Below are 21,276 nucleotides of genomic sequence, written 5' to 3' on the forward strand. Positions count from 1 at the left end.
GGGGGACCAGAGGGGGGTGAGCTCCGACGCCCCTAAGGCTCCCTAGCTCGGCGCCCCTCCCCGCCCCCTGGATGGACTCGGGCCAAGTGTGTGCTGGGGGTCCCGAGAGGCCAGACTGGGCAGGTGGGGGGGGACGGGGTGGGGGGTGGGGGGGAGTAGAACGGGAGCAGGGGGCGTGGCCGCAGGACTGTCTGTCTTCCCAGTAGGGGAGGGGCAGAGCAGGGGGCGGAGCCGGGAAAATCAGTGTGGGGCCGGCCGGGGGAGGGCAGGGCAGAAAGTTCTTAGGGCTTAGGGGTGGGACCCCGGGGTATTGGGGTCAGGCTGGCATTAGCCCAGCGCTGAGCCGAGCCAGGCTGAGTCAGCGCCCCCGACCCCGCCTGGGTCCCCTGGCAGGCCCGCGGGCACTCCTCCCGGGGCCGAGATGGGAGATGGCTGCCATCCTGCCCCTTCCCCTGGCTCTCCAGGCCCGCGTCCGCCTGGCCCAGGGGCTCTGGCTCCTCTCCTGGCTGCTGGCACTGGTAGGCGGGCTCACCCTCATCTCTAGTGGCCACCTCCTGCTCCAGCTCCGGCTTCTCAGCCCTTTCTTGGACCCCGCCTGCTCCTTTCCGGCCCTCCCCAAGGCAGCCTTGGCTGCGGGGGCAGCTGCCCTGGGCCTGGGCTTCCTGGGGGCCGGAGCCACCAGAGCCGCCTTGGATGCCGCCCGCTATCCCCCCTGGCGAGGGGTGCTGGGGCCGATCCTGTTGGCCGGGACCGTGGGGGGTGGGGGCCTCCTGGCCTTGGCGGCCGGGCTGGCCCTGGCGCTGCCCGGGGGCCTGGACGCGGCTCTAGAGAAGGGTCTGGGGGCGGCCCTGGACCACTACAAGGACACGGAGGTGCCCGGGCACTGCAACGCCAAGCGGCTGCTGGACGAGCTGCAGCTGGGCTACCAGTGCTGCGGGCGGCACGGCCCCAGAGACTGGTTCGCCGTCCAGTGGATCAGCAGCCGCTATCTGGACCCCACTGACCAGGATGTGATCGAGTAAGTCACTGAGGCTTCTTGAGTGGGCCTGCTGCAGCCCCACCCCCTTCCCCTGCCCGCCTCCCCCAAGGGCCTCCATCAGCAGCGCCCACTCTCGGGGTCCCTGGGCCGAAGGAGCCCCCCTCAGGAGGCTCTTGGGGGTCCCTGGGCCGACGGTGCTCCCCTGGGAGGTTCTCGGGGGGCCCTGGGCCGAAGGAGCCCCCCTCAGGAGGCTTGGGGGGTCTCTCAACTGACGGCTCCCGTGCTTCTTTGGCAGCCAGATCCAGAGCAACGTGGAAGGCCGCTATCTGATCGACGGGGTGCCCTTCTCCTGCTGTAACCCCCACTCCCCTTGGCCCTGTCTGCAGAGGAAGCTCTCCAGCACGCAGACCCGGCCTCTGTCTGACCCTCGACAGCTCAACCTCAACCTCTGGGAACAGGGCTGCCACGGGGTGCTGCTGGGGCACCTGCGGGCGCTGGCCGGCACCCTGGGCACCCTGCTGGGCGTGACCTTCTTCCTGCAGGTAAGCTGCCCTGGGAGGCTCCGCCACTGTGGGGCGGAGGTCAGAGGCCCCAACCCTCAGCAAGCCTCTTCCCCCACTTTTCTTCCTTTGCCCTCACAGGTGCTGCTGCTCCTGGGACTCCGGTACCTGCAGACGGCTCTGGAGGGCCTGGGGGGGGCCATCGACGGGGAAGGAGAGACGCAGGGCTACCTGTTCCCCGGAGGGCTCAAAGAGATGCTGAAAAGCGTTTTCCAGCAGGGGCTGTGCGCCCAGAGGCCCGGGCCCGAGGAGCTTCCGCCAGAGGCCCCGGCAGAGGAGGCCCCTGCCGAGGAGGCCCCGGCCTGAGGCAGCCACGGCAGAAGCCTAAGTCCCCCGAGAAGGGCAGCGCCGCAGAGGGCCACGAAGAAGGGGCTTCAGCGGTGCCCAGGGAGGGAGGGAGGGAAGGGAGCTAGATTAGGGGCCGCAGATGGGGAGGAGGGTATTAGCTAGAAGGATAGGCCCAGGATCCCACCAGCCCCTCCCGTGGGCCTTCACAAGGAGGCGCCCGTCACCCAGCAACGAGACGGCAAAATTCTCCACGTGCACAAAACCAATAAAGTCAGCTTCCGGATGCTCTCCTTCCTTTGTGTGGGGACGGGGAGGGGGCTGCTTCTCGGTTGGGGCCTGTTCCTGGCTCAGGAGGGGCTCTGGGGTGTGACCTTCTGAGGTCTGGGGGGGCACCACGGCGCCAAGCAAAGAGCCGGAGTCAGAGGCTTGACGTACTTTATTCTGGAGGTAGGAATGGGGGAACATGCTCACTGTGGGGAGGCCCCCGCAACCTCCCGACCAGGCCCCTGCGACGCATGCCCATGCCCACGAGTAACTGGACAGCACCCTCATCCACAGTCTCGGCTGCGCTTCCGGCTGGGGCCACCGGCCCGGGGCTGACCCGGCTCGACACCACCGTCCACCTGATCTCTGGCGAGCTCCACGTGACGATTCGGGGGGAGGAGCGGCCCTGGAACGGTCCCGGTGTCCACTAGGCCCAGGAGACAGACCCGGCATCTGGAGGGTCGCGACCTCGGGAGCCTGTGCGGTGCTCGGAGGGCGAGGGAACGAGGTCCTCAGCACGGCCACGTGCCCCAGGCTCCGGGCTCACACCTCGATGCTGGGGTCCGAGCCGCGGCCCTGCCGCTGCAGCTGCTCCTCCTGCTTCATTTTGGGCTTCTCCGTCCTCGTGTGCCACACCAGCACCTGCGGGCGGCGCCAGCCCCCGATCACAGAGGGGCCCGGGGGGACGAGGGGGCAACCCCGCACCGTCCCGGCTCCCGCCCCAAACTGCGGATCCCTCTGGGGCCCCCACCCCCCATAGTCCTAAAGCTCTCCATTTAACGGGCAGTTCTCTCCGACGCCAAAAGGACGAGCTCCCCAGGACGTGGCATCCTCTGAGGACGGGCCAGGCTCGTGCCCCAGAAAGCGCCCCCCTGCCTCCCACCCTGGGGGTGGAGCCTTTACCCGCGTGCAGTTCGCAGCCCGGGGCTCCAGATCCTTGGGGTCGATGAGATGGCTGAGGAGGCTGCTCTCCAGGTGGCCACGGGGGGCCGTGGGGTCAAACTGGGCGCCGGGCCGGGACAGGAGGAGGGGCAGCGAGACGGCGAAGCCGGCCATGTCCAGAGGGAAGGGCCGCCCGGGCTCCCAGGCCGTGTGAAAGCCAACCACCCGGCCCCCCTGCACCTGGGGGCCCTCGAAGCGCAGACCGCCGACCAGCCCGACCGGCCACACGGAGACGCCGCGGGTTCCCCTCATCTGGGGGACGGGACGGACGGAGAAAGATGAGACAGACACGGGTGACCCCCAGCAGCCCCCCGGCCCCCTCCCTGCATCCCCCCGCCCCCTCTCACCTCCTCGAAGAGCTCCCGGCTGTAGGTGTTATCGTCGTCGGCAAAGTAGACGACCCCACGCGCCCCCGGAGGCGGCGGCTCCCTGTCCCCCCCCGCCGCGGCCTCTTTCCCCCGCAGCCAAGCCAGGGCCCGGTTCCTCTGCTCCACGCCGCGGGGCCGGACCCAGCCGGGCTCCCCTTCCCGAAGCTTCTGCCCCTTCGGGGTGAGGGCCACCAGGTGGGTGAACCGGAGGCCGGAGGCGGCCAGCAGCCCCGAGACCAGCGGGGTGGGGCCCTCGGCGTCCTCCACCAGCACCCAGTGCAGCCTGGGCACCAAGGCCAGCGTCTGGGACAGGCGGACCAGCTCCGCCTTCTGCACCAGCCTGGGGGGGAGAGGGGGTCAGGGGGAGGGCCGGGGCACTTGGGCCTGGCCGCGCCTCCCGCCGGGACCCAGGCAAGTCCCAGACCTCTCCACCCGGCCGCGGCGCGTTTGTCTGGGGGTCCTGGGGCTTGCGCTGCCTCCCCCCCCCCCTCCCCGGCCTCTGCAGCCAGCTCCGGGTCAGCCCCAGGCCTCGGGCGACCCCCACCGGGCAGGCGCTCACCTGGCGTAGGTCGGGGTCACGACGTAGATGACGGGCAGAGCCTCGGGCTCGGGGGGCTGGGCAGGAGCGGGGGGCGGCCGGCCAAGCTCGGCCTGCAGCTGGGAGATCTTCAGGTCTTTCCTGCGCAGGTGCTCGGCCGCGGCCCGGAGGTGCGGGGAGCAGTCGCACGGCTGGCCTGGGCACGGGAGAGGAATGGGTGAAGGAGACGAGCGGGCACGGGAGAAGCGGGCACGGGAGAGGAATGGGTGAAGGAGAGGAGCGGGCACGGGAGAAGCGGGCAACGCCTCTGCTTGCCATCCCTGGGAATGACCTCCATCTTCCAGACCAAGGCGGCCTCTAGACCCTTCTGGCAAAATCTGAGGTGGGGGGACCCCAAGGGGCAGCCCCCTCCCCACAGCCTGAGGCACGCGGGCACCCTTCCTCCCCGACCCCCCCCCCCCCAGAGCAGGAGGGCGCCTGCGGACCCGCCGGGGCCTCACCCAGCTGCAGCAGCGCGTAGAGGAGGCCGGAGAGGGACACCAGGAAATAGACCAGGAAGACGTTCTTCAGCTTCAGTTTCATGGCTGGGCCCGGGGAGCCTGCGGAAGGCGAGCCGGGGCTAAGGCGCGCAGAGCGGCCGGAGCTGCCCGGGCCACGGGACGAGGAGGGGGGCCATGGGCCGGCTGCGGAGGGGGCTGGGCCGACAACGCCTGGAGCGGGGGGTGGGGGAGTCACCTGGGAGGGGTCGGCGCCGGGGAGACTCGGGGGCCAGGGGATGCCAGGCTGGAGATGGAGGCTGTGGGGGCGGAGCTAAAGAGGAGGGGCGGAGACGGGATGGAGAAGCAAGGACGGGAGAACCCGGGAAGGGGCGGGGCGGGAGAGGGGGATTTCGAGGCGACCCCAGCCTCACCCTCTATGGGTCCGGGATGAGAAGCTCCCGCCTCCTCCCCCTTCCCCCTCTCCTTCCGGGCCGGTTGGCAAAGGTTAGCTTCCGGTCCCACCCCCAACTTCCGGGGCAAATCTCTTCTTGGTCCCACCCCTCAGATTTCCCGCGCCATTCATTTCCGGGAGCGCCGGGATCCGTGACGTCACGCCCGGGCCGCGCACCTGACGCGGCACGGAGCCACACGGGTCGAAGGCGCCTGGGACGGTCACGTGAGCCTAGTCCCCAAATGGTTTTCCGCACAGCGCCCGAGGCCGAGAGGCTACAGGCCAGGCCAGAGGCAGGAGGAGCGGGCCAGCGCGACACCGTGGAGGCCTCCCAAAATATTTGGGCCCTGGGGGAGGGTCACCTGGTTCTCAGGGACCGGCCCCACTCTAGGGGAGGGGAGCTTCCAGGCCAGCACCGGAGAACGCACGGCGCGTGCGCAGGCCCCCGTTTCCGGCCCTACCCCGCCCCCATTCATGGACGCGTCTTCCAAGAGTTTCAGTTCTTTTATTGTTTTTCCGTTTATCAAAACCTATCCCTGCTCGGGCCGTGGGGAAGTAAAAAACGTCCACCAAGATGCCCCTTCCCCGTTCCTCAGGCCTCAGAGCCCCCAACCCTGGGCACACATGATCCATTGCCCCCTCGGCCAGCAATAAATACGCGGGGCGTGATGGGATGGGACGCGGCCCGGGCTCCTGCGTGGGCACGCAACCTGGGGGGAGGGGCTCGCGCGAGTTGCTTTCCGCTAAGGGGGGGGGGGGCTGCCTCCCCCACGGGCGGGAGAGATGAATGGCCCCCACAACCTTCTTTCACCCCACGCGGCCCCCACAAAGTGGGGGGTGGTCCCAGTGTATCCGTGGGATAGGAAAAGGCTGGGGGGAAGTCTCCGAGAGACTCCTTCCCTCCACTTGAGGAAAGGAGGGGGAGGGAAGGGGTCCCGATGGAGACCAGTGACCGCGGCTCAAGGGATCCAGAGCCTGAAATGAAGGCTTGAATGGGAAGTCTCAGGAAGGAGGGGGATGGGGTGCCGTGGAGGGTATGTGCGGGGCTTCCCGCACCCCGAGGGGGGAAGGGATCTGGGAAGGGGGGGGGGGGGTCCCAGCCCCTGCCCGGCCTATGGCCAGCAAATCCTGGGGCGGCCAACAAAGCTCTGAAAGGGGGTGTGACCTCCGGGCGGAGGGAGGGGTCACTCTGGTCACGCGGGCGGGGCCGACCCTCGGGCTATCGCAAATGAATGCTCCAGTCCGCAGACACACGCACGCCGGGCTTGCGCAGGGTGAGCACCGAGGTTTCGGCACTATGGTGGAAAGTCAGCACGCTTTCCGGCAGGCCTACGGGCATGGACACCGGGTCACGAGTGGGCAGGACACGGCTTCCCCCGCCTGGCCCCGCCCCCCTCCGCCCGGTTCCAGCCCACTCACCTTCGGACCGCAGCAGCACGGAGGCAGGCTTCCCGGCCCCCAGGATCACCACGCGCTCAATCCAGATGGGCGTCTCCCAGTGGCCTCGAGGGTCAGCTGAGCTGAAGGGACACAAAGAGGCCCAGTAAGAGGACTGGCCAGAGAGACGCGGGGAGGGGGGGGCCCGCCCCACCCCATGCTCTCACCTGGAGGTCAGGGTGTTTCCTGAGAAAGTGAATTTCCTCAGCAGGAACTCATTCTGGGTCTGATAGTTGAAGGTGTGACCGTCATCCAAATAAAGCTCCCCTTCGGCAGTGCCCTGCGTGGAAAGGGTCAGAGTGGAGCGCTGGCAGCTGGACTTGCAGGCTCTGGGGAGGGAACTGGGCTGGGGGGGGGGCTCACCTGGGGGCTGATTGCCACGTAGAGAGTGATTGGGTCGTCCTTCATGCAGTCTGAGGAGCGCCGTACCCGCTCCCACCGAGGGATGATGGTCCCCCCACGCTGGAACACCGGGATCTGGGGACAGAACCACGTGGCTCAAGGCCTCCCTATTCACCCCGCACCCTGACCCACCCCATGAAGTCACAACCTTCTGTCCTCCCAAGGAGCACTCACGCTGCTAAGAGTGACCGGGAGGTACAAAGTCTGGGGGCCGTGATGCTTCTGGTAGCTCTGCACGTCGTACCACACCTGAGGAGGAACCGGGATGGAAGCAGTTTCTTTACTCTGTCCACACAACACCCCCCCAGCTCTAAACATTCACATTCACTGTCTCTCTTTGGTCCCGACCCAGACCCCCCTGCCCCCCATGAGCTCACCTCTCCTTGGCCAGGCAGGTACACCTGGACTCCCCGGGCCCCAGGCTCTGCCACAGGATGAACCAACAGAGAGTCTCCTGAAACAAAGAAACAGGGCGCGGTCACCCACAGAGCAGGAGGGACCGGCCTCACTGGACACCCAGGGGTCTCCGTTTCTGCCGGCTCCTCCAGAGCCACAGATGTTAATCCCTTCCCAGCATTCTCACCTAGCATGAACTGATCATCTTGGCTAAAGGTGGACACATCCTTGGGATACTGCACCCACAGGGGCCTAAGGAAGAAGAGAGAGAGGGATTCCAAGTCCTGAGTGGAGTCTGTTGCTTATTTTGCTGGCATTTTCCTGTCATTTCTTTCAGCCTCCCTCGCCCCAACACCTCCCATGAGTAAGGATTAAGCTGCCCCTGCATCCCTGTCACTCTGCCAGCCCCAATTCTATCCCTCTTCCCCCATGGCACTGCCCTTCTCACCTCATGACAGGATGCCCATCCCGGTGAGCACGGTAGAAAAGGGTGTACCAAAAGGGCAGCAGGGCATAACGCTGGCGCAAGGCGTCTCGGACGGGCCCCAGATACTCGGGGGGCAGCAGCCAGGGCTCTCGCCGGCCTGTGTCCATGTGGGAGTGGGCCCTGTAGAACGGCTGGTACGCGCCCATCTGGTACCAACGCAGAAGCAGTTCTGGCTCAGGATTCTTGAAGAAGCCACCCACGTCGGCTAGGAGGCAGAGGAGGAGATGGAGGAAAAGGTGCCAGAAGGTGCTCCCTCCCTCCAGCCCCGGGTGATCCCCGGCCAGTGACTCTCCCTGGAGCCCCTCCTCCATCCAGGCCCACATTGCTCACCTCCACAGAAAGAGAGTCCCACCAGCCCCAGGCTGAGGCACATGGGGATAGTGATTTTCAGATGATCCCACTCTGCTGTGTTGTCCCCTGTCCAGACAGCTCCTGGGAGAGAGAAGAGGACACCATGAAGGATCATTGGCAGCAAGCCCCCCAGCTCCCTCTGCAGTCTTCTTAGCAGCCCCCTCTTCCCCTGCCCAGCTGGCTCTCCAGCCCATCAAAGTTTTGGATTGCCACGGGGTGGGTAGGGTCCCTGCCAGTGCCCATTCTACCCCCAACTCCCACAGATCTCACCATAACGTTGTGAGCCAGCAAAGAAGGCCCTGGAGAGGACAAAGGGACGCTCCACTCCTCCAGAGCGCTGGATGAGTCCCTGGGCTGTGGCCATGTGCTGGGGGGCACAGAGAAAGCTCCGGTCAGGGGCAGGCATCCCACGGACCCGGCCCAACCCTCCCCATGGCTCGAGGACGTCAGGTCCTCACCACATAGAGGCCGTAAATGTTGTGGATGTCCCGGTGCTCCCAGCCCCCGTGGTGCCGGGCATCCTTTAGCATGGTGACCTCTGGACCATTGAACACTGATGGTTCATTCATGTCATTCCAGACGTAGAGGTTAGAGGCTGAACCCTAGAAAGAAAAGGTAGAAAACCAAGGTTCAAGGAAGTCGGGGAAGGAAGGGACACGAGCCCTCAGAGACCCAGAAAAAGCAGGCCACGCCGCTCCGGACTGACGCAGAGTGAACTTTCTAAAAAAGGAAAGTAATCCCTGAGCAGACTTCAGAGCGCCCGCGGTGGCTGAACATCGTGCCCTGGCCGTCACTCAGTAGAGTTGGGGACCAGGAACACTGAAGGACACATTCACTTTCCAACATGGCCAAGTGAGGTCTAATGGAAGGAAATAAGGGAAGGAAAAGCAATACAAATGGGCAGAAGTCAGACACTGCAAAAGGGCCGCAAGCCAAGTCCCATATGTCACTGATGCAAAGCGGCAGCGCCCTCCCCCCACCCCCGGGGATCAGGAGCCGGACTGGCCAACCCGGCGTGTTCAATCAGCTATAAGAAGGCCCGAGCTTGGAACTTTGACTGCCCAGGAGCTCAACCTGACCCACAGAGGTTAAGGCAAAGGGAGTTGCTGCTTGGGCCTGAAGGATAAGGGGGAGGGAGCACCCCATCCTTGTCCTACCTCATACTTGTCAAAGCTGAACATGTTTGCCCACCAGTCTCTCATCTTGACGTTTGTGAAGTCGGGATAGCCAACAGAGCCTGGGGGAGGTCAAAATCAAAAGTCACCCATAGGGCCAATAGACGGCACCACACCCACATCCTTCTGCCTCCGGCCGGCTCTCTCGGTCCCGGCCGGGCCTTCCCGCCTAACCTGGCCAACACCATCCCTCGTAGTCAGAACCATCTCGGGTCTTGACATACAATCCCAGCGACCGTAATTCCTCGTGTACCCGGTATCCTGAGTCCACCTTGATGTGGGGGTCCACAATGGCCACCAGCTAGGAAAAAGGAACACCCAATGGTCAGCAGCTCCCCAGGCACTCCGAACCCCTTTCCCTCATGGCTAGCCGGCTCTTACCTTCCGTCTTTTGCCAGCAAGGTGTCCTAGCATGGCAAGGGGCTGGGGAAAACGGCTCGAGTCCCAGGTGAAGTAGCGTTTGCCATCAGCATGTTCAATGTCCAGCCAGATGACATCACAGGGGAGGTCGTGGTTATCAAAACCCTGGTCGACTTCAATCACATCAGCCTCATCTCGATAATTCCAGCGGCTCTGGTGGTAGCCGAGGGAGAAGAGTGGAGGAAGGCCCTGGGTCCCTGTGGGAGCAGGGATGGGTCGGGGAGCCACAAATCAGGCCAAACCCAAAGCGTGGCTGGGGCCAAGAGCCCAGGGTAAAGCCCGAGATCGGCCTGGGTCAGCGATTCAAGACACGGACACTTGGCCAGGGAGGGGCCTGCCTTCCACCTTCTCTCTTGGCAGGACCAGCCAGTGGGACTAATGGCCAGTGGGACAGCTCATAGTCAGGAAAGAGAGGGATCCCATGGATGACGAGTTCAAAAAAGCAAAAGATGCCAAAACAAAACCTAACTGACGTCAAAGAACAAGGCGAGGGGCTGGGTACGGGTGCCAAAGCCCAGCAGGAGCCCACCTGTGAGACTGGTATACTGACGGAAGACGTCCGAGACCGTGGGCCCAAGGAGCAAGAAAACATCGATGATCCCGCTCTCGGACATCCAGCGCACATCAGTCTGAGGGGTTTCCCCGCCACCTTGCAGGTAGTCCAGCATCTTCCCAAACAGGGTCTGTTTCAGGAGGACCAGAAATTAGACATTCCCTAACAATTCCCATGAGGGGAATGGCTCCCCTCAGGGTCACTGGACCAGACAGCGGACTTCCTCTTCCCATCAGGAATCACAGGGCTCCGTTGCTCCCCTTGGAGCCAATCAGGTTGTCCCTTTGTTATGGGCCCAGACTGTATTCACCCCAAGAGCTCTTTCAGATCACATGCCCCCCCCCTCACCTTTCCTGCCGTATTCGAAGAGATGTCGACCCATGTCTCTGCCGCATTGAGCCAGAAAATGCCGAGGTCTCGGTGGACGTTGTGCGCCAAGAGCACGGGCACTGAGCCATACAAGGCCATGGGGTTGTACAGCTCGTATTGGAACACGTCGAGGTTGTACAGGCGGTATGGCTCCCCACCCCTGCAAAGGCCTCGGTGTCAGGACTGCCCCAGAGCAAGCAGGGGTGATCTTAGGGGCCGCTCCACTGACCCCCAAAGGGGAGAAGCCAGCCAGGACAAAGCCCCTTGGGAAAGCCCTTCCAGCCACGCACCCCTGCTCCCCGGCCTGCCCTGCTCCCCTTTCTTGGATCTGACTTACTCAGTGACTTTCAGTCTCAGGCTGTCCGCGTGCTCTGGGATTCCATACACATGCTCCATCCCAGGCAAAGAAAAATCCAGACCGACAGATGTAGGGCCTATGGGAGGCAGGGGAGTCAGGAGTCAAGGGAAGCCCACCCATTTAGTGCCTCCCTCCCCCGCTAAAAACCCCTTTGTGTCCTCACCAAAAGGCTTGCTGTCCGAGTGGGTTTTGAACATCTCCTCCCAGGCCCCTGGCTCTTCGTTGTCATCCTTTTCACTGTTCTCCTCTGACTGCAGGAGGAAGAAAGGGGATTGTACCCCCAATTTAGCAGCCCCAACACTGGCCAGGCCCCTCAGTGTAGGCTGGCCCTTCCCCCTGGCCTCTCTTTCTCTCCATTTGCCTCACCTTGTCTGCTTTCCCTGCAGCCTCCTCTTCTGGGGTTCCATCCCCCTCAGCAGGCTCCTTTGTTCCCTCCCTGGAAGGTAGGAGAGCGGTCTGATCCAGTCCAAGGAGAAGGGACGAAGGGTTCTGCTTTGGATGTTTTTTGCTTGGGGGTGGGGAGAGCATGGGGACGAGGATAAAGCCTGAGCTCCAGCCAATCGTGGAGTGCATCCCCAGGGAAGACATCCTCCTCCCAAGGCTGGGCTGGGAGTGTGCCGAGGAGTGGAAATGAGGGAAGGAGGGAGGGAAGAAGGAGGGAGGGGGGAAGGCAATGATCAAGGGAACCAAGTCGTATGCTTTTAACATGTCCACACACGCCACCGAAGAGCATCGGGAAGGAGGGAGTCAAAACCACTCGGGATCTGGCGGCTGAAGGGAGCGCGAGCCTAGCTGTCGTGGACGCCCCGCCCAGTCGAGCCCCCTCCCCAGACCTCACTCTAGGACTGACCAACTCCTGCCCCACCTGGCCTGGAGCAGAGAGAACGAGATTCCTGGCATCCGCCTTCCTAGCCCCACGGAGGAGCAAGCAGGCTCCCGTGCTGCCCAGCCCTCCTGGGACAGCAGCCTTTTAGCTGAGGGGCAGAGATGGGGAGCGTGAGTGTGAGTGTGTCTACGTGGGCCGCAGGGCAGAGAAGGCAGGGGCGGAGGAGCGGGGGGTGAGGAACGGATACAGTACCAGTGGCCGTGGATTTACCTAGAGAAAAGGTTCTTGATCTTATCCCAAATGCTACCGAACGTGAGACTAACTTTATCCGAGAAACTGGGGCAGGAGGAGAGGGGAAAGGAAGGGGAGGGCAGAGGGGCAGGGGAAGGAGGCACAAAACCAACACAAAAACAGAAACACAAAAGTGAGTTTCAGTCCACGAACATCCAGAGACGGAAAAACCAACCAAACAAAAATTTATTTAAAAAAAAAAAGGGGGGGGGGGGTAAATCTGGGAAACAAGACGGCTCCAAGAGAAGGCGAAGTGGCGGCCGAGGAGGGAGGCCCAGGAAGGGCTCCCCGCCCCAGGCAGGGGCACGGTCTCCCAGCCAGCACACACTGACACCCCCCCCCCATCTCCCTGCCTCCTCCCCTCCCAGAAAGCCCAGGGACCCAGACTCTGAGAGGCCTCCTCGAAACCCTTCCTGGCAGCTTCCCATCCCTTTACTCACGAATTCCTGGGGAGTCTCTGGTGCTCGAAGACCATGAGTCCCCGAGCGTTCACACTGAGCACAAGGCTGCGGTTCTCCAGCAGGTCCAGCCGGAAAGGCCTGCCCGTCAGGATGATCTTGTACGGCCCCTCGGCCACGGTCAGCTCCACGCTGTTCTCGTCACGGCCGGAGACAGACAACCTAACGACGGCGCGAGGGGAGAGGAATTAAAGAGAGCCCGTGAGAAGGGGAGCCCAGAGGCGCAGGGGAGGGCGGAGAGCAGCAGAATTACCGAGCCGTGGGGGGGTCTGCCACCAAGACATCCGGCACCCGGTAACGCGGCCGGAGGGGCTTGAGTTCGTCGATCCGAAGCCGCGTCATGTTCCCCCGGAGTCCTTGCAGTTCCAACAGCAGCACCACCTGCGCGGGGCAGAAGTGAGCACCAGGCCCAGCCCACGCTCCCTCCGGTCTCTGCTGGCTGCCTGCCCCCCCACAAGTGCCCGGCACATGGGGGGCTCACACTCCAGGTCTCCATCCTGCTCCCCTCCCCAACCTATCCCTTTCACCACCTCGGACCTTGGTGACTTCATTGACAAGCTGGACGGTAAGGGCTTCGGGGCCCAGTTCTAGAGAGTCCAGGAGGGCCCGGTAGGGGGAGGAGCCGGGCTGAACGCTGCGCTGTCGCCTGTGGGGAGACTCAGGCTCAGTGGGGGGAGAGCCCCCGTCCCCCAGGAGACAGAACGCGCCCCTCCCAGGCCTGTATTTCTCTGCCCAGCCCCCGCCCAGCTCCATACTTGCAGAAGGAACTCTGCTCGCAGGTCTTGAAGTTGCTTCTGTCCACGGCCCAGGCTGTGGAGAGGCAGAGGCCCAGCCAAGCCAGGCCCAAGTCTGCCCAGGCCCTGGGGAAGGAAGGCGCACTCAGGGCCGGGCAGCAGCCGCTGCTTCCTACAAGTGGCTAAGGTGCCCGCCCCCCACTTCCTGCTCACTCAGCTCCCTCCCGGCGCGGGGAGGATGCCCAGGACTCCCCAAGCCCCCGGGGGGCGGCCCAAGCGCTTCTGCTGTTGGCTCAGCTTGCATCAGTCTGGGGGGGAGCCTCATCCACATTCCCAAGGCACCCCAGGGAGAAAGGGGGGGTCCCCCCATCTCTGGCTGCTGGATCCAAAGCCAGGCTTTCCCACCTCCCCAAGGGGCTGACCCCGGGCAGCAGTGCACAAAGGGGCCGGAGGTGAGGACCCCAGACCCCCAGTGCACAGAGGGGCGGGAGGTGAGGCCCCCAGACCCCCAGTGCACAGAGGGGCCGGAGGTGAGGCCCCCAGACCCCCAGTGCACAGAGGGGCGGGAGGTGAGGCCCCCAGACCCCCAGTGGCCTGTGACCCCGGGCAGCAGCGCATAAGGCTCCTGGGTCACGCGAGGGGGGTCCCGCACCCCCAGGCCCGGGCACACCGGAGCCTGGCTCCCCACACACACTTCCACCACACTGGGGGGGGGGGGCATTAGCTCCGCATCTCGAGCTCCCAGCTTCCCATCCTCCAGATTAGGCAGCTGGGGGCCCCGGGAGAGCCGCGCACGCCCCCTGACAGGCCTGGCCAGTCTCGGAGCCTAGCTGTGCCTCAGTTTCCTCATCTGCAACTGCTCTTGGGGGCGGGGAGAACAAGGGGGGGTGTCTCCGCTCTCAGGTCCGTGCGGTGGTTCCCGGGACGGCCGAGAAAGCGCAGGACACTCCCAGGCGGGCGCTCTCCCCCCAAGCGGGGTCGGCCCGGAGGTTTCCCGGCTCCGGGTCTCAAACCCGTCCTCCTGCCCCACCCCCACCCCAGGGTCGGCCCGGGGCCGCCTGTCTCCCTCTCTGCCCCCCACCCCGGGCCACTCCTGGAGGCGGGGAGCAAGTCCCCGAAGTGTTAAGTGGGGAGCTGGGGGCCGCCGGGGAACCCGAGGCGCCGGGAAGAGGCCGCCGGGACGGGGCAGCCCTCTTCCCCTGTCTCCTCACCGCCTCCGACGCGCCGCCGCCGCCGCCATCTTGTGCCGGGTTCGATCCTTGACCCCGGCTCTCCCCTCCTCTCGCCGCCAGTCACGCTGGAACACGTGGCCCCGCGCGCCCTCCCATTCCGTAAGGCGATTGGCCACCCGAGAGCAGGGAGCCGGGCCGGCCTATGAGAGAAGCGCAGGCCCTGATGGACGGGGGCCCGGAGGCGGGAAGGAGGAGCAGGCGGCCTTTGATAGGAGGGTCCCCAACCTGCTGCGCTGCCATTGGCCCGTTTCTTCGGTCCGGCCCGCCCAGCCCCTCTTCCCCACCCCGCAGGACAGCCACACAAGTCCGGCTCATTGCAAACTGGGCAACTTTTATTCAGTGGGGGAAGAAAGAAGCGGTGGAGGGGAGAGCTCAGGCTCAGAGGAGGCGGAGGTGCGGCGCCCGGGCCGGGGCAGCTCAAGGGGCCGGCCTCTGCGGGGGGGCCGAGGCGGGCCAGGCCTGGAAGCGGCCAGAGAAGAGGCCCAGGCGGTCAATGTTCCTGTGCAGGACGCTGTGCAGCACGGCCAGGTGGGGGCCCCCGGCCCCTCCCCCCTCCCGAGAGAAGTCCCGGGCAAAGCGGCCCTTCTCGGGCTGGAAGGCGAACTTCTGGGGCAGGGGGCCGTGCTCCCGGAGGAAGCCCCAGACGCTGAGCAGCAGCAGCCGCACCTCGAAGGGCGCCAGCTGGCTGAACACCTCGTGCATGTTGCCCAGGGTGGGGGGCAGCAGGCTCCCCTCGGCCATGACGGCCACCAGAGTACAGGAGGCCTCCAGCTGCCAGGGGGACTGCGAGGTGTCCAGGTGGCGGGAGGCCTCCCAGTGGCCCAGGAGGGCCGCCAGGAGCCCCCGCAGCAGCACCGAACAGTAGCACAGGGCGGGGGGCGCCGCGGCCACCAGCTTCAGCAGCTCAAAGAGCAGCGGGTGCTCCCGGAATCGGCGACCGATGCGGAGGTCCCGCTCCACCGTGCTTCTGGCGTGATCTTCGGGGGGCCAGGCCAGCTCCGCCCCGGCGGCGTCCGGGCACACGCTCTCCACCAAGGTCACGGCCACGGCCTTGGCGGCCTCGGGGCTCAGCGCGGGGGCCGCCCAGCAGTCGCCGGCTGCGCCCCCGCTCGAGACGCTGCAGCAGTGCACCAAAAGGCGCAGCAGGCTCTGGGTGTTGTAGATCACCTCCTGCGCGCTCCGGGACTGGGCCGACCTGGGCGGCTTCAGGCCTCGGCCGATCACCCCGGCGTGAAACACCGACCAGACGCCTCCGGGGCCCGGCACGGCCGCCGTGTGCCGCCTGTTGGTCTCCAGCAGATAAGCAGAGGCCGAACTGGACGGCGGCACGTTCTCGTTCCCGCCTTCCCCCTCCCCCCCGAACAGCTCGGTGTTGCCCCGATGCAGAGCTCCCTCTACCAGAAGCTGGAGGACGGCTTTGAGGCCGGCCGAGGAGGCCTGGGAGAGCCGGATGAGCAGCTGGGAAGCCGAGGAGACCCCCGGGGGCCCGTGGAGCCTCAGGGAGGCGAAGAATCGGGACACGCCAGCCCTCACCAAGCTCAGGAGCTGGGCAGGGAGCAGGGCTCCCCGAGGAAAGGGGCAGATGGCCAGCAGGGACGAAGCTGCTTCGGCGACTTCCTCTTCCGGGTGCAGCAGGAGGGGAGCCAGGTCTGGAAGTTGGGCAGAGACAGCCTCCCCGACACGGGCCCCCAGGGCGGTGGGCCCCTCCCCGCCCTGCTGCTCCCACCCCACCAGCAGAGTCAGGTTGCGGAGAAGCCTGGCCGTGAAGGGGGGGAGCAGCGTCCCTGCGTGGACTCGCGCCAGACAACTGCACAAGGTCAAGGGCAGCAAGCCAGAGAGACTGACCACCAGCCCAGCGAAAAGCTGCGTGGCCAGGCTCAACTCGTCTGGCGTTCGGGCCCGGCTCAAGAGATGGCCCAAGGCTTCCGGTCCACAGCTGGGCCGGGTATAGACGGACAGCAGGCCCAGGAGCTGGTGCTGCCAAAGGAAGCGCTTCCGCTCCAGCCTCAAGGTCTCCCCACACAGCTCTCCGACGTGGTTCCGCAGGGCATCGAGGAAGGGCACCGGGCGGGGCGGGGGAGGGGGACCCAGAAGCCCGTCCCCAGGGGACCCTCCCCGATTGTGCACGAGCTTCTGTAAGTGCAGCAGCAGCAACTGGATGAGCCGGTCACAGGCCTCGCGGACGGCATCGGGGACGGCCAGGCCGGGGGGCGTGATGACGGAAGCCGGCATGGCCGTGTCCACCAAGAACTGGAGGAGGCGGTAAGCTCCGGCCCCGGACGCCTGGCTGACCAGGTGGACCGCGAGGCTCAGCATGTTGTCCAGCTCCTCTCGGCTAAAGACCTGCAGGTGCTGCTGAAGCTGGCTCAGGACCGACGGGGGCTTCAGGCAGTCCACCAGCTCCCCGGACACGGTGCCCAGCAGGGCTGGCGACATGACTGCCAGCTGCAGCAAGAAGGGCACCGTAGCCTGGAGGGAGGGGTCGCTTCCACGCACCCCAGAGCCCGCGGCCAAGCTCTCGTGGAACATTCGAAGGAGCTCGCGGCGGATGCTGTCCCCGTGGCGAGAGGCCAGATGTCCCAGGATGCCCACGACGGAAGCAATCTTGGGCACACGCTTCTCTCCGGGGACGGCTGCGGTCGAGGGGAAGGCATCTGCTGAAGGGGTCGGAGGGGGACCGCCCGCCCCTCCGCTTCCCCCTCCAGCCCCACCATGGACACAAAAATCCTTGAGTCCACAAGAGAGCACCCGAGAGATGATGGTGCCGGGGAAGGAGGAGCCGATGTGGGCCACGACCCAGTCAAAATGCGGCGAATGCTGGACAGACGTGTCCAAGAGGGCATCCACGCAGGCGTCGGGACAGCTCCCGATGAGGGCCGACAGGCACTGCACGTAAATGTCCATGAGCGTGCGGGTGGCGCGGCAGCCCATCCACAGCTGCAGCAGCTCGTTCAGGGAGCCGGCGGCGTGGGGCACCCGCTGGTGCCGCCCAGAGTACTTGCTGCTGAGCTGTCCCATCAGGTCGATGGACCAGGCGCTGACCACGGGGGCCCAGGCCTTGGGATTAGCCCGGATGAACTCCGAGAGCACCTGCTGTACCTCCTGGATGACGTCCTCCAGGCCAGGACCCCCCGAAGGAATGTGGGAAGGGAGCGGCGGGCGCAGGTGCTGCGGGCCGGTGCTGGCGACATCATCCAGAGTGGCCAGGTGGGTGCGGACGCTCTCGTCGAAGACGCCTCTCAGGTGGTCGAGGACGGCGGCGCGGGCAGGGGGCAGGGAGCGGAGCAGCAGGAGGCCACAGCGTGCGTGGTCCCGGGTCGAGAGCTGATGGCCCAGCACGGGGTCGACCCCGGTTAGGAAGGCCTTGATCTCCTGAGCCAGCTCCTGGGCGCTGCGAAGGAGGGAGAGAAAGGGCGGTCAGGCAGGACCGCGCGGCTCCGGCGGGCGCTGGGAGGGGCCGCAGCCAGGCCTCCCTCCGAGCGTTCCCAGCAGCGGTCAGCCCAGCGCCGAGGAGCCCCGTCCCCTCCCGGCCTCCCACTGCTTCTGGCCGCGCTTCCTCCTCCCCGGCGGCCCTTCCCTCGGCTCCTGGCTCGGAAGATTACTTGAAGGGGCGGCCATGATCCTCCCTCCTGCCACCAGCCACACGTGGCCTCCCCCTCCCCACCATGTGCCCGTCCTCCTAAACTCGGGCTGCGGCCGAGAACCAGCCGAGGCCCCTCGTGGGTCGGGGAAACCGAGGCCGGTCAAAGTGAGGGCTGCGGCCCGCAGGGCCGCCCGACCCCCCCAACCACTGCACAAAGGAGGACACGGGCCTGGAAAGGGGACAAAGGACATGGCGCAGGCCACAATCCTCGGACACAGGAGGCGGCAGGTGGAAAGACAGCTCAGCCCTTCTGGAGCCTGGCACAAGCCTGCCCATCACCCCCTGCCCATCCCCCCCCCGGCCCCTCACCCCCGGCCCCGTCACCCCCGGCCCGTCACCCCCGACCCCGTCACCCCGGCCCCGTCACCCCCGGCCCCTCACCCCCGACCCCTCACCCCCGGCCCCTCACCCCCGGCCCGTCACCCCCGGCCCCGTCACCCCGGCCCGTCACCCCCGGCCCGTCACCCCCGGCCCCGTCACCCCCGACCCCGTCACCCCCGGCCCGTCACCCCAGACCCGTCACCACCGACCCCGTCACCCCCGACCCCGTCACCCCCGGCCCCGTCACCCCCCGGCCCCTCACCCCCGGCCCGTCACCCCCGGCCCCCTCACCCCCGGCCCCTCACCCCCGGCCCGTCACCCCCGGCCCGTCACCCCCGACCCCGTCACCCCCGGCCCGTCACCCCCGGCCCCCTCACCCCCGGCCCCGTCACCCCCGACCCCGTCACCCCCGGCCCGTCACCCCCGGCCCCTCACCCCCGGGCCCGTCCCCCCCGGCCCGTCCCCCCGGCCCGTCCCCCCCGGCCCGTCACCCCCGACCCCGTCACCCCCGGCCCCTCACCCCCGGCCCCTCACCCCCGGCCCCTCACCCCCGGGCCCGTCACCCCCGGCCCGTCCCCCCGGCCCGTCCCCCCCGGCCCGTCACCCCCGACCCCGTCACCCCCGGCCCCTCACCCCCGGCCCGTCACCCCCGGCCCAGTCACCCCCAGGCCTCGCCTTCCTCCCCAGTCTGGACGTGGGGCTCGGAGCCCCTGAAACTTCTATTTGAAGAACACCTCCCCTCCAGGCCTGGCCCTCCCCCCATGCTCCCGCCGTAGGGGGGTCTCTCCGGGGCCTCTGGCCGCGCCCCCTCCCCCGTTCCTCCAGATGGCTGGGTCTCCCCCAGTCCGGGCCCATCCCCTCTCTTCCCCAGAGGCCCGGCCGACACGCCCCCCCCCCCCTCAAAGCTGCCTCCCGGGTGCCGCTCCCCTCCGGCTCTGCCCGCCCTCCCCCACTCCCCTTTACCGAGGGGCAGCAGCTGTGGGGAGCCTGGGCCCCGACCACGCCCAGCCGGCTGCACCCTCCGCAGGAGCAGCGGCGGGGGAGAGTGGGGGCGGGTACGGGGGGGAGTACGGGGAGGTGCCCCAGGCCCCGAGCTAGGCTCCACCCTCCCCACCTTCTTCCCTCTGGGGCCTCAGTTTCGCCGGCTCTAAAGCGAGGAGGCGGAACAGGCCGGCTCCCGGCTTCCGCCCAGCCCCTTGGCCTCAGTTTCCTCATCTGTACAATGGGGAGGGATGGACGATTTCTAAGAGCTGACCCGGGGCGGCGCGATGCCGGCGCCCACGCACCTGAGCGGGGACGCGGGCCCGTGGGTGGCGGGCGCGGGTGGGGCCGGAGGCCCGGAGGGATCGCACAGAGCCGACATCCCGGGCCCGGAGCCGGCAGCGGCAGCGGCTGGAGGGGTGGCGGGGGCGGGAGCGGCGGAACGCGGCTGGCGCATGCGCGCTGGGAGGACTGCGAGTGGCGGAACCTGCCGGGGAGGGTGGCGCGCAAAAAAGTCCGGCGTCGTCCGGAACCGCCGAAAGAGCGTTCCGCGCCCATCCGGGTCCCAGCAAGGGGCGGGCTGAGGAAGGGGCGGGGCCCGGAAGGGGAGGGTCCGATCCCTGAATGTCCGAGCTGGAAGTCCCACCCCTTCGTTGCCCAGGGAGGGAAACTGAGACGCTGGAGAGTTCTACCGGCGTCTCCACACCTGCTCCCTGACCGGGCCGGCCCTAGTGCCGCAGCGCTGCAGCCCGGGAAAGGAGGCTTCCGCTGGCATCGCGAAGTCCTGTAAAATGGGCTGATGACAAGCGCCTGGCTCCGAGGGGGGAGGGGCGCAGGGAGCAGAGGAGCAGGTCCGAGGCGGGGGACGCTTTCGAGAGACAGGGACACGTCATCTCTGGGTCTCAACATCTTCATCTGTAAAATGGATGGAAAATGGCACCTATCCCCGAAGATACCGAGTGGGTTGGGACTGAGTGTGGTAAACTGCCCCCTTTCCGCGCTTCTTTTCTTGGGACTCCAGAATTCTGGATCAATTGTCCAGAGGGATCAATCCTGGGTTAACTCTTTACTCCCTGGAGCTTTTAGAAATCCAACCACTTGCCATTAAGCACCTGGAAAGCAGGCGCATGAAGCCGAGAAGCCGCCCTTTCAGTGGAAGAGAGGAGGCTGGCTGCCCCCTCAGAACAAGCAAAAGCCGAACGGGGCGGGGCAGGGAGGGAGAGAGGACGGGGGAGGACCTGCTAAGCGCTTGCCGGGTGCTGACTACTCACCCATCCGTCTCACGGATTTTATTCCTGGTCCAGAGTCTAGGTATGACCGGTACCAGATTGCGGTCTTGGGGAGGGGCGAGTTAAGGGAGGGAGGAGGAAAATGTTGGAACTCAAAATCTTACAAAGACGAACAATGAAAACTATCTACGTATAATTGGGAAAATAAAATACAATTTCATTAGTGAAGTGTGGGGCAAGCAGAGCAAAGGTTCACGGGAGCAACTGGTGGTGCAGTGGCAGAGCACAGGCACCAGAGCGGGAACACCTGAGTCGAGTTGGACCTCAGACACTTAACGAGCTCCGTAACCTTGGACAATTTGCTAGCTGTGTGACCCTGGACGAGTCACTTAACTCCAACTGCCTCACCCTCCCCCCCCCCAAAAAAAAAACTTATTTTTTAGTTTATGATGTTTGGAAGTGGGGCTGGGAGGTTCGGTATAACTAGGTAATCATGAGTTAGAATGATTTGTCCTGAGTGATAGAACTTTGTCTTTTATTTCCCAAAGAATTCCATATAATAATGCCCAGCATTCATACATCTGTTTAAGGAGCTACTCTATAGATATTATCTCAATTTATTCTTATAACAACCTCAGGTAATTGGGAGGAGATGAGTAAATGACTTGCCCCTTGTTACTAACGACTATTAGAGAAAATTTTAACTCAGGTCTTCCTGACTCCAGATTACCTGACTTTTTTTAC

The 21,276-nt window shown here is 65.7% G+C and overlaps 4 protein-coding genes across 7 annotated transcripts; 1 reads left to right on the forward strand and 3 right to left on the reverse strand.

The window, feature by feature from the left end:
- Positions 1 to 248: 248 nt before the first annotated feature.
- On the forward strand, positions 249 to 2,110 carry ROM1 (retinal outer segment membrane protein 1). Its single transcript, XM_074272432.1, has 3 exons — positions 249 to 1,018; positions 1,275 to 1,521; positions 1,621 to 2,110. Exons 1-3 carry the CDS (start codon positions 429 to 431, stop codon positions 1,843 to 1,845), a joined length of 1,062 nt encoding a protein of 353 aa, XP_074128533.1. The 5' UTR covers positions 249 to 428; the 3' UTR covers positions 1,846 to 2,110.
- Positions 2,111 to 2,245: 135 nt separating this feature from the next.
- On the reverse strand, positions 2,246 to 4,926 carry B3GAT3 (beta-1,3-glucuronyltransferase 3). 2 transcript variants are annotated; one of them, XM_074272438.1, is made up of 6 exons: positions 4,850 to 4,926; positions 4,440 to 4,538; positions 3,961 to 4,135; positions 3,381 to 3,741; positions 2,995 to 3,285; positions 2,246 to 2,733 (listed from the first exon to the last, which is right to left on the reverse strand). In XM_074272438.1, the coding sequence occupies exons 2-6, from the start codon at positions 4,519 to 4,521 to the stop codon at positions 2,635 to 2,637; spliced, it is 1,008 nt and encodes a 335-aa protein (XP_074128539.1). In that variant the 5' UTR covers positions 4,522 to 4,538; positions 4,850 to 4,926; the 3' UTR covers positions 2,246 to 2,634. The 2 variants fall into 2 exon arrangements, with proteins under 2 accessions (XP_074128539.1, XP_074128540.1); XM_074272439.1 differs by lacking the exon at positions 4,850 to 4,926 and adding an exon at positions 4,675 to 4,843.
- A 428-nt stretch (positions 4,927 to 5,354) lies between these two features.
- GANAB (glucosidase II alpha subunit) lies at positions 5,355 to 14,454 on the reverse strand. 3 transcript variants are annotated; one of them, XM_074272435.1, is made up of 25 exons: positions 14,338 to 14,454; positions 13,148 to 13,252; positions 12,930 to 13,038; positions 12,646 to 12,773; positions 12,375 to 12,554; positions 11,914 to 11,979; positions 11,184 to 11,253; positions 10,981 to 11,068; positions 10,797 to 10,893; positions 10,439 to 10,619; positions 10,067 to 10,220; positions 9,499 to 9,734; positions 9,292 to 9,418; positions 9,100 to 9,179; positions 8,401 to 8,544; positions 8,213 to 8,309; positions 7,922 to 8,023; positions 7,553 to 7,796; positions 7,292 to 7,356; positions 7,086 to 7,162; positions 6,883 to 6,957; positions 6,670 to 6,783; positions 6,474 to 6,586; positions 6,289 to 6,389; positions 5,355 to 6,198 (listed from the first exon to the last, which is right to left on the reverse strand). In XM_074272435.1, the coding sequence occupies exons 1-25, from the start codon at positions 14,364 to 14,366 to the stop codon at positions 6,089 to 6,091; spliced, it is 2,892 nt and encodes a 963-aa protein (XP_074128536.1). In that variant the 5' UTR covers positions 14,367 to 14,454; the 3' UTR covers positions 5,355 to 6,088. The 3 variants fall into 3 exon arrangements, with proteins under 3 accessions (XP_074128536.1, XP_074128535.1, XP_074128538.1); XM_074272434.1 differs by having other exon boundaries at positions 11,184 to 11,325; XM_074272437.1 differs by lacking the exon at positions 11,914 to 11,979.
- A 215-nt stretch (positions 14,455 to 14,669) lies between these two features.
- Positions 14,670 to 19,880, reverse strand: INTS5 (integrator complex subunit 5). The gene is made up of 2 exons (XM_074272433.1): positions 19,609 to 19,880; positions 14,670 to 17,749 (listed from the first exon to the last, which is right to left on the reverse strand). Exons 1-2 carry the CDS (start codon positions 19,758 to 19,760, stop codon positions 14,776 to 14,778), a joined length of 3,126 nt encoding a protein of 1,041 aa, XP_074128534.1. The 5' UTR covers positions 19,761 to 19,880; the 3' UTR covers positions 14,670 to 14,775.
- Positions 19,881 to 21,276: the final 1,396 nt, after the last annotated feature.

Source organism: Sminthopsis crassicaudata, chromosome 6 (assembly GCF_048593235.1).
Source record: "Sminthopsis crassicaudata isolate SCR6 chromosome 6, ASM4859323v1, whole genome shotgun sequence".
Taxonomy (NCBI): Eukaryota; Metazoa; Chordata; class Mammalia; order Dasyuromorphia; family Dasyuridae; genus Sminthopsis; species Sminthopsis crassicaudata.